At 39.5% G+C, this 11,449-nt stretch overlaps 1 protein-coding gene across 1 annotated transcript; it reads right to left on the bottom strand.

Moving 5' to 3' along the window:
- Positions 1 to 4,258: 4,258 nt before the first annotated feature.
- On the bottom strand, positions 4,259 to 6,292 carry LOC137944723 (pentatricopeptide repeat-containing protein At2g17670). Its single transcript, XM_068790449.1, has one exon. It carries the CDS (start codon positions 6,167 to 6,169, stop codon positions 4,793 to 4,795), a length of 1,377 nt encoding a protein of 458 aa, XP_068646550.1. The 5' UTR covers positions 6,170 to 6,292; the 3' UTR covers positions 4,259 to 4,792.
- Positions 6,293 to 11,449: the final 5,157 nt, after the last annotated feature.

The raw sequence follows: 11,449 nt of genomic DNA, 5'->3' as shown, positions 1-11,449 counted from the left end.
CATATGGAATGAAATACCTCTTTCTTGTACTACTTCTACTTCTCCCCCTCAAGCTGGGAGGTAATAGCAGTGATCCCAGCTTGAACCAAATATCATAGATGTAGCAATAAACCCAAATAATATAGATGTATAAATAAGGTCTCAAACCATGGAGAAGTGAGATATTTTCCTGATATATCAACTCAAAAAGTGATGCAAAACAATTGGCATAAATTTGGATTTTTCAATACAATAAAATACCTATATGACTTTTGATTCTTCCAAAGCGAATATATCTTTAAATATAGATCAGATTGGCATGAAACTTTATCCTTCTGAAACTAGACTTAAATAAATTTCATCTAAGTATAACTTCTCTTCATAAAATATAATTATAAGAAGATAAATAATCTGATAGATTTCGATCTCTGTCATCTGGCCGAACTAAGTACTATTTCTCTTCTTTTTTCCAAAATGACCATTGAATCTTCCAAGATCAATATCTCCTTATAAAAAAATCATACAGAGAATTGGTTGGATAGTAAATAAAATAGACTTATAAATCTTTCTTTTGATATATAATTCTCCAAATAAAGTCTCTTTCTTGATATCATAAAATACCTCAAAAGTTTAACCTTTCTGCTGCTACTAGAACCTCTTTTGCAATCTGAACTTTGCTGCTTCAAATATCGAGTTATCTTTGTAGATAACTCAGATAAAAAATTGGTTGAATAGGTAAAAGAATAGACTTACAGATCTTACTTTTGACATATAATTCACCACATAAAGTCTAGTTCTTGATAGCATAAAATACCTCGGAAGTTGAAGATTGTTGCTGCTGCTCGAACCTTTTTGCACCTTCTATCATTCAAATATTGATATCTCTCTATAGTTAACTCCGGTTGGAAAAAAATGATTTTTTTTTGGAAAGTAGACTCAAATATCTTTCTGTCAATATATAACTTGCAATATGAAAATCTCAGTGTAGAGGTGAAAAACGCAAAGAAAACTACGGATGTAAGAACTAAAAAAAATAACTACGAACCTAAACTTAAGGTTTAGGGTTTAGAGAAAAGGATCTCATTATCTTTGTGGGTTGACCAAGTCAACTCACAGAACTTAGCTCTGATACCATGTTGAATTTATGGAAAATAGAAATACTTCATTGACTTATTATAATTAGAGTATATGATCCTTTATTTATAATAGAGGAAGGTAATAGAATTCAATTACAATAAAACTATATTTGTCCCAGTTACACCCAAACTCTAACACTTAAAGATAAATCTTAGCATAATTAAATAACTCAATATAGATAAAAGACAAACATAAATCAAACTAGAACTTTTCTAGGACGTGATCATAAGATAAAGATACATTCGTTTATGTTATTTATAATATTTTTTATAATTAATTATGGGTGTATTTCATTGGCTCACGTAATTATTGTACTAATATACCATAAAATGCAATCATTAAATAATATAATATTTAATTCAATTAATTAATATATTAATATATTTTAATTATACATTAAATTACTTATTCATGTAGTAACCATACTTGTTTTACCTAATTTGGGATTTAAGTATTATGTTTTAATTAAATATACTATTAGGGTTTAAAGATTCTCTTGTTTTTTATATTTTTCTCATGTTGGAACACTAACATTGGAAACTGTTTCTAATGCACTTGAACTCGTCTACACTAACACCAAGTTCGAAGATGAAGTTTATGTAGATTAATGAAATAAATTTGAATCAGGAGATGAAAGTGAACTTCAAATTTTCGTTTTGTTGACTAACCCCCCAAATATCAAATCTTTTCGTGAGTTTAGCCATCTCATCTTTCATACTAGCCATGGGATCACTCACAACACTTCCACCTTCAATTGTATTACCATATGAACTCTGCATTGCCTTCCAGATGGTTTCCTTCAATTGTATTTCCATATGAACTCTGCATTGCCATGCAGATGCTTTCCCATATTTGTCCCAATATTTATCTAAGTAATGATTTGAACACCCGTAATCCACACTTTCTTTCACCTCGTCGACGGCCTCTCCCTCCACTTTCTCTCCCTCTGACTCTACTACCTGCTCCACTCCCTCTCCCACTATATCCTTCATTCTTCTGCTCAATAGGAACTGTACTCAAGGCTAATTCGACTCCTCTATTACTCTGATGTGGCAAGGCTATGACTACAATTTCTATCCTCATAACTAGAGCAGACGCCACTGCAAGCGTGGGAACATCAGCACTAGCTAGTATTTGGGCTGAGTTTGTAATATATTTTTGCCCCAATACGGAGAAACCTTGCCACGTTCACTTCTTTCAGGTTTTCACAACTCTTCATCCTTCGTAGAATATGAGTGGTACACAGTAACCTCTTGAACAAAGATTATCGTTCCACTTAACAGTTTTCTCACATTTTTCTCCTCCCTTCTCAATTAGAACAACTCAGGGAATACAAATCCTAAACACAAGACAAACTATTTTCATGAGAAAAAAGACATTTTCAATACAGCCCACATATCCTTGGCTGTGGTACATAACCTGCCTTCTTTATATGTTTTGCCATACTATAAATACGTTCTCTCTTTTCCAAGCTTTATTCACAGGGGAAGGTAGATCCTCAACCAACAAAAGATACTTCTCTTTCGACTCCAGATGCATCTTTACAGCCCCACACCACAACAGAGTTCCTTCCATCTTGTTTATTAGAGGTGATCTGCCCATGGAAAATATCTCTCGTCAACATTCCTGTCTACACCAGAATTAACAACTGCACTAGAGCTAGTCTAGACATGTTGGAAAGACTAATTCTCAATCCACAGTTATGTTTTTCACACTAACAACCAACAGACCCACATAAAAAGCACTCAAGTATCGGAATCTAGTCCATGCAGAACACAGAAATAGTTTCTGGCCACAGAAATAACCCAATCTGAAGAACAGACTAACACAGAATAATATATTGACTTTGAACAGAAAAGAACTTCACTATACTGGAATTCAGTACTTGAAAGTGGCACATAACATTCCAAATTATAAGTCAGAACATAAAACCAAGCAGTAACAGCGCATAACTCTGCGCTTCCTACAATGCGCAGATCATAAGATTACCTTAACTAACCCAGAAACTTCAATTTAGGCATACCAGAGGCCATAACATCATAAGATTATAGAAAAACTCCTGGTGCAATCACCCAACAGCATCAACAAATAAAACACAACAGTGTAGTAAATGTCACACACATAGGAAGGACAAATGAGAACATCTCTAACCCAACTCAGGGCACAATTCTTTCAAACAGTGGTGTGAAGGCTGTGGCACTTAAAAAAGAAAAATCAAAGCCTTTGAAGAGCTTTCACAACAAAAAAACAGTTGAATCTTGTACCTCGATATGCTAACAAAGAACTGAGAAGAGAGGAAAACTTATAAGATCCTCACCACGGATTTGTAAGTTGCTCTAACACCATGTAGGATTAGATAAAGTAGAAGAGTGAGAAGAGAAGATTTAGAAGAGAAGATTTAGAAGAGAAGAAGAAGAGACAAAGACAAGAATAAGAAACATGTATTTTCTGGTTCTCCGCAGAGAGACCAGTAATTGATTAGGAGTCAGAAGTTGACCCTTAAAGTTTTTTTATTAACTCACTTAAGTTAAAATCAAAAGAGTACCTAAATACCCCTCAAACTAAATTAGAATCCTTATAACTCCTTGTTACAGAAAATCCAAAATATACCCAACTTAAACACTCTTCTAAGTTACCCTAAATTAGAGGGTAACTAAATTACTCATTCACCATAAGCATAATGACTAAAATACCCTTGAAAGATACATTATTCAACAAAATCAAAAGAGAAAACAGTAAATATTCAAAAAAGAAAAGAGAAAACAATAAAAGACTACATTATGCTTGTATAATCATGTTTTCAGAGCATGGCACTGTTGCAACCATATTATCACCAACATCATCACCAACATGCCCAAAACCATACAAGAGTCAAGCTACAAGAATACTTTCTTCAAATTTTAATCTATCATTCGCTATGTATTATTGAGGTAGACCATCCTTCAGCTCTTCCCTCAACACATTCATATTATTTTCATCTTTCGTCTATTCTTGGCCAGTCCATCTGCAACACCCTAAAAATGCTAAAAGAATATTTGCCATCATCTTTAACATTCATAGAAGAATTGAAAATCCCAAACAATTTGCAAAAGAGAAGAAGAAGAAGAAGAAGAAGAAGAAGAAAACTATAGCAGAATCATCATGACCGCAACGATGGATTTTACTAGAATACAAGAATTGTTCTTCTTCCACGAGAGGACATCTGCGCCCTTACAAAATGTACCCTAGATAAAGTTGATAATGATATAATCAAGCGAAACACAACTTGAATTTACTAAATGAAAAAGAATGACCAAGTATAACAAGAATGTTCTTCACTCCATCCATCTTGAACTGTTCAATAAGCGGAGCTGCTCCAATACATACCCCTCCTCAAGGCTCATTGCAGCACCTAGGCATATTGATGGCACATCTTGTGAGGCAGTATGTTGTAGTACTTCCGTCTGCTTTTGATCATTCCTGATCCATTTCTCGAACATCCCACATGCATGTCAGAACCTCCAACTGGTACTCATAGGAATACTTTGCATGGCCCAAGCTAGCCCCAAATGACAAAACTTCAACATGATGCTCTATCTGATCTAAAATGACTATAGTATGCAAGGTTTATGGAATTCAAAGCTTCAAATAAAATGAATTTCCTATAATTAGAACAAAACACCATTCAACAAATGGATTAGCAAACAGAACCAGACGTTTTCATTCTCTGCACCCATTTGAGTGAACTCTCCAATGCTGTATAAGCCGCTACTTCAGTCACACTCTTACTCTCCCTTGCGTAATCAAAGACCTCATATGCTTCTGCTATTCTTCCCTCTCGGCACAAAACTCTCAGTAGTATAGAATAACTCGCCCCATCTAACTTCATTTCATTTGACTTCATGGTGTCATATATCTCTATCCCTTTATCAAGATGTTTCCCTTTACATAACCCATGAAGCAAAGTGCTATATGTACACTCATTTGGTGTGCAACCCTTGTCTTCCATTTCCTTCAGAAGTTTCACTGCATCCAAAGCCTTGCCTTTCCTGCACATCCCGTTCATGAGTGACGTATATGTGACTGTATCAGGAAAATGACCCATTTCGACCATCACATCCAAAAATTCTCTTGCTTTTTCCACCCTCCCAACCTTGGAAAGCCCAAAAACTAAAGTATTATAAGTTATAAGATCAGGCTTTATCCCTTCCTCCAGCATTTTCTTGTACACTACAATTGTTTCGTCCCCGCGGTCCAGAACACAGTACCCTTTCATTATAGTATTGTAGAGAAAGCAATCTGGTTTAAACCCCATTAGACGAAGTTCTTCAAGCAGCCTCATGGCCTCACGGAGATTCTTGCTATTGCAGACTGTGTCAATCAGAATAGTGTAGGTGACGAGGTCAGGATTAAGTTTAGCTGTAGTTTGAAGTTCATCAATGAATCGATAAACCGTGGACATTGACCGAGCTTTGCAGAACTGCCTGACGAGGAAATTGTAGGTGAACCTATCGGGAGGAACATCATTTAGAGCCAAACTCTTCACCAACTCAGAAGCTTCTTCGAGGAGATCAACAGAAGCAAGAGACCGAACCGCAATATCTACAGTGGACGACTCCGGCCGGCACCCGTGACGGGACATGAAATCCAGGGTTTCATCGACCGCGGAGAGGGAGCGGCACTGGGAGAGGACAACGTGGTAGGTGGAATGGTTTGGCGCGAAGGAAGGGGATTTATCCCGCATGTGCAGGAGTAGAGAGAGAGTATCTTTTGGGTCCGCCGCCACCAAAGAAAAAGACTGAAGGACAGAGTTATGGGTAGTGGTTGAAAGAGAAACATTGGAGGCGGAGGTAGAAGAAAGAAAGGAGTCGAATATCTTTTTTGCGTCAGAGAGACTGGATGATTTGAAGATAGCAGGTGGAGAAGATTGAGAAACTTTTTTATCAGATTTCTGATTTCTCGAGGATTTGGATTTAGGGGGTTTGGCAGCTGGGGAAGGAGAGGGGGATTGAGGAGCTCTGATGAGAGGAAAATCGAATTTAGCAGTTCTTAGGGAAGGAGGCAGCTTACCCATTTCCCTCTCTGCTTTCTCCACTGTGCTTCTAAGGGTTTCGGTTAAACAGCGCAAGACAGCGGGAAACTGCGAACGGCAGATCTTGGACTCTTTATAGTAGCCCAAATTAAGAACAAGGAAGTAGTTATCACACCTTTTGATCATATATCACTCCTAAACTTCATAGTTGCAGCCTAACTTATTCTGGACCAAAGTTATTCAACTTTTCAAATCAAGAAGAAAAACTTAAAACAAAGGAAAATTGAGCTATGATAATAAAGGAACTTGTGCATAAAAAGGAAGTAGTTTACTACAAAACCTATTTATAGGCAAGTACCCTACATCCCTTATCTTAGTACTTTGCTACCTAAGCAAGAAAATTTTAATTTTATTAAAAATTTAAACTAGCCATTATCTCACATACCCTAAAATAACTCATAAAATTCAATTTAAATCCTTTTGAATCAAACCTAATTCGAATTTCAAAATTTTGAATCAGACAGCAACCCCTACCGCCTGCATGTGCACGTGTCGCCTCAACCATGCCCATGCCTAGACCTTCTTCGCATGCTCTAGCATTGTTGTTGTTGTGCATGTGTGCCTGTCTGATTTTGATTTTTAGGATTCCATGAATAAGTTTATGGAGAAAGGGAGATAAAACATGTTGGAGAAAAAATAGGAAGAAAAATAAGGTTGTGGACTTGTGTCCTAACCCTTCCCCTGAAGATCTATTTATAGATAAATAAATTAAAATATTATAATTATGCCCTTCACCCTATAAGAGTGAAGAAGAAACAAGAAACTTAAACTAATTACATTAGTGCCATTTTTATGATATGACACTTTATTTACCATCATACCACCTTTCTTGGACATGTGTGCCTTCTTTGGTCTTGTGGGTTTGAGCCCATCTTCTACCTCTCTTGGACGTGTAGGTAAAGGTGGCATCAAATCTAGTCGAACCCGAACCTGCCTATGTTTGAGTTGGGCTTGATTTAAATGTTTCTAACTCAAGCTCGAGCCGAGCCAAGCCTCTAGCCTAAAATTATAATTGAGCTTGAGTCCAATAATTTTAACCGAGTTTGAGCTCGAGTTCGAGCTCAAACTTACATTTAAAAATTTACATAAAATATATGACAAATAAATTATATATAAAATTATGCATACATTTTACATAAAATTGTGTATGACCTCTACCTAAAATAGGGCATGACTTCTACCTAAAATTGGGTATGACCTTTACCTAAAATTGGGCATAACCTCTATAATTAACCCTACATGAAATTGTCTATCCACCTCAGTGAAAGGAGAACTTTCTCATTCCAATCAATATAATTGTATCCATTTCGAGGAATAATATACAAGGAATCAAAATTTAGATAAAATAAATTTTGAACAACTAAAAAATAAACAAAAAAGCTTACTAAAACATGCAATGAAGCCAAATATTGAATATTTATCCATGTAAATAAATTCAAATAAATAAATCATTACATCATTATAATCTTTCATGTGGGCTTAGATTATAACACATAAACGATTTATATCACTTTATGATGGGATCAAAATTTGTTTGTTAAGAAATTTTCTAGGTTGATGGGCAATTAGAATTTTTTTTTTAGTATTTCTATCTCATCCCAATTAATCACTTAAACACTTACACTATAGGGTTAAATACTTATATCTCCATAATCAATCACAATTTTTTATGTCATTAACTTTATGTGACAAAGTTTAATGTCACTAGACATTCATAATTAAGAATGTTGTGGCTATTACTCAATTATTCAAATGTAAGAAAAAATATGACATCAAGATAATTGACTAAAATTGATACCAATTATTAATTCCTTATATTTAGGTCAACCAAAAATATGTATAGGAAATTAAGTATGCATAAAAGCCTAAATAATTTTTTTCATAAATATGCATTTATAAATTCATATTTACATGTAAAATTATTTAATTCATATGAAGTAAATGAGAAATAGCATAAAAAACAAATATACTAATTTTCTAGTTATTCAAACATCTATTAAATGTATCCAAAGATATTACTCAAGGTGAGATGGATTAGAGGTCATTTTCTTATATTTTAAGTTGAGGTTGTGGGTTCAAATCCTACACTCAACAATAAAATTTGTGTTTTTTTTTGTTAGGACTTTTGAGTCGATCGGGCGAGCTCGAATCAACTTAGTTCGAACCCTAGAAGTCGTCTTCAACCTCCAGCCCTAGGCTGGCCTCCGTCACCACCTCGACACCGGCCGCTGTCGTAATCGATGTTGGCACACCCAGCAAACAAAAATTTCCTCCACAAATGTTAAACCCGCATAACCAAGAACGCACGAGCAGAGCTCCCTTGTTAAGCCCATTGGTCATCGTTAGCTATGAAGACCTAGATTGAGGACGGTAACTCCACTGAGCCGGTGTCTCAAACGGACTGATGTGGTTCCAAAATCTCGACAAATCCTTTACCATCACCAACCCAACCCTTCGCAAATCTCTTCGTCTCCCACCAATTCACCGTCCATCGCATGCCCTCTACTGAGGAATACAAAGATGTCAAAGAACGAAGACACCAAAGAGGGAAAAAGCCGAAGAATGAAGATGACGACGAGGGAAGATTCCTCTCGAATCCCTGATTCGCTACTCCCAAAAATTGAAGCCTGAAGATAGAACAAAAAATCGAAGAGAGGAAAGGAAGGTTTGCCGAAAATATTAGGGCTCGAGCCAAAATTGCTTGCTAAGTAATGAGCCGGATCGCGAGCCACCGAACCGAACCACGGTTCGCTCGAGCTCGGCTCGTTTACTTAAATGAGCCCCAACCTTATCTCAAACTCGATTCGCGCGGGCGCCCAGCCTAGAGTCTTGCGTGGGGGCTCCTTGTCTGGAGTCCTGCGCACGGGCGCCTCGCCTGGAGTTCGGGGAGTGCGTAACCCCACTTCGCCCGCCTGGAGTCCTGGTCGCTTGCGCTTGGAGTCCTCGCTTCCCTGCGACTTGCCCAGCCTTGTGTGCGTTGCGCCAAGGCATGTGTTAGGCTTGCAGGCGTTGCATCCCAAACTTGAATGGCTGCCATACGCGCTTCCTCTGCCGTATGCGCATTGCCTCTCCTGTGCTGGAGCAGTGTGGTGGGCATGTGGGCATGCCGTCTGGACTCGACTGGTCGCCCCTCGTCTCTTACTCCCACCGCCATAATGCAGACAACCTCGTCTGCATGCCATCACGGTATGCCTTCACTGCTGGTTTGAATTGCCATAGCTCAGCTGCCTCGTGCCATGTTGCTTCGCTCTCGGAAGGCCCCTCCACTTGACGAAGTACTCTGTCAGCTGGAGTCTCCCCCTTTGGCTTACCTGTCTGTCGGCTATAATGTAATCTACGTGCCGCTCAAAGGTCGTAGTTACATCAATGGGTGGTCGGGGAGGAACGACACGTCCCGGGTCAGGGTCCTTGTTGTAGGGCTTAAGGTTGCTCACATGAAAGACATTGTGTATCCTAAGCCTGGTTGGTACTTGGACTTGGTATGCAAGCTTCCCAATGCGTTTGGTGATAGGAAAAAGTCCTTCATACCTTTTGATGGGGCCCTTGTTCTTGGTGCGTAGAGATCGGAATTGTTCTGTCCGCATTTTGATCAAGATAAGGTCGCCTACCTTGAACTCTACGGCTCGCCTTTTCAAGTTTGCATACTTCTTCATCTTCCGTGCTGAGCGGTGTAGAAAGACCCTGGCCATCTTTTGCTTCTCCTTCCAGCGTTTGGCAAATTGGTGTGCCGCTGGGCTCTTTCCGGATACGTCTGGAATGATGCTCATTGGCACAAACGGTTGACGCCCGGTTGCGAGTTCAAATGGACTATATTCGGTTGACTCGCTTTGTTGCAGGTTGTAGGAAAACTGGGCCACATCCAGCAGCTCTGGCCAGTTTTTCTGATTTGCATCAGCAAAATGACGCAAATATTGCTCCAACAAAGCATTCACACGCTCAGTCTGTCCGTTGGTCTGAGTGTGGAAGCTAGTAGAAAAATTCAAAGTCGTGCCCAGCAACTTGAATAATTCAGTCCAAAATTTACCTGTGAACCGTGAATCTCGGTCACTGATAATCGTGGTCGGCACTCCCCAATGCTTGACCACATGGGCCATGAAGGCCCGAGCAGCATCTTCGGCGGTGCAATTGTTTGAGACTGGAATGAATGTCCCGTATTTGCTGAACCGGTATACCACGATGAGAATCGAGCCTAAGCCATTTCCTTTGCGAAGGCCAGAAATGAAGTCCATGGAAACGGATTCCCATGGTCTTTCGGGTATCGGCAACGGGCCTAGAAGTCCTCCGGGTCTTCTTTGCTCCACCTTGTCTTGTTGGCACACCAAGCAAGTGCAAACGAACTCTTCCACGTCCTGCTCCATGTCTGGCCAGAAGTACTATTTAGACACCAGTGTTAGGGTTCGTTTCTGACTCGGATGGCCAGCCCAAAGGGTATCGTGGCACTCCCGCAATAGGTCCCTCCGCAGGTTGTCGTGCTTTGGAACATATAATCTGCCCCCTTTGGTTTTGAGTAGACCATCCTCCAACCAAAACCGCCGAGTTTTGCCAAATGCTGCTGACTGCACAAGATTGTAGGCCTGCGTGTCCGTCCGTAGGCCAACTCGAATTCGATCAAGGATAGGGATACTTACTTGGCTGATAGCTGCAACACCTTGTAAACGAGAAGTAGTGTTGGAGTCATCACCAAAGTATTATACCTGCTTCCATAGGGGTTGTATGGTCTGCCCTCTGGCTCAAGGCGTCCGCCACCACGTTCGTCTTTCCCGACTTATACAACATCTCGAAATCGAATTCTGCCAAGAAATCTTGCCATCTTGCCTGCTTAGGGGATAACTTCTTCTACGTGAGGAAGTAGCTTGACGCCACATTGTCCGTTCGAACGATGAACTTTGACCCGAGCAAATAGTGGCGCCAGGTTCGCAAGCAATGCACCACAGCGGTCATCTCCCTCTCTTGGACTGTGTACCGCTGTTCTGTCTCATTCAATTTTCGACTCTCGTAGGCAATGGGATGACCATCCTGCTCCAAGACACCTCCAATTGCGAAATCAGATGCGTCCATATGCACCCCGAACGCTTTGCTGAAATCCGCAAGCTGCAAGATGGGTCCCTCCATCATGGCTTGCTTGAGTGACTCGAAAGCACGTTGGCACTTGTCCGTCCAGTGCCACTTTTGCGCCTTCTTAAGGAGGTCCGTTAAGGGAGCCGCTAAGGCTGAGAACCCCTTGATGAACCTGCGATAGTAGTTAAGCCAAACCAAGAAAAC

The sequence above is a fragment of the Aristolochia californica genome, unplaced genomic scaffold (assembly GCF_029961685.1).
Source record: "Aristolochia californica isolate CCGP_79_NKW_82.1479 unplaced genomic scaffold, dmAriCali1.0.hap1 SCAF_11, whole genome shotgun sequence".
NCBI classification, from domain to species: domain Eukaryota; kingdom Viridiplantae; phylum Streptophyta; class Magnoliopsida; order Piperales; family Aristolochiaceae; genus Aristolochia; species Aristolochia californica.
This window is presented reverse-complemented; position numbering and strand designations above follow the sequence as displayed.

What these genes read in the sequence shown, in the direction of transcription:
- LOC137944723 (XM_068790449.1), bottom strand. Translation starts at nt 6,169, where the DNA reads ATGGGTAAGCTGCCTCCTTCCCTAAGAACTGCTAAATTCGATTTTCCT.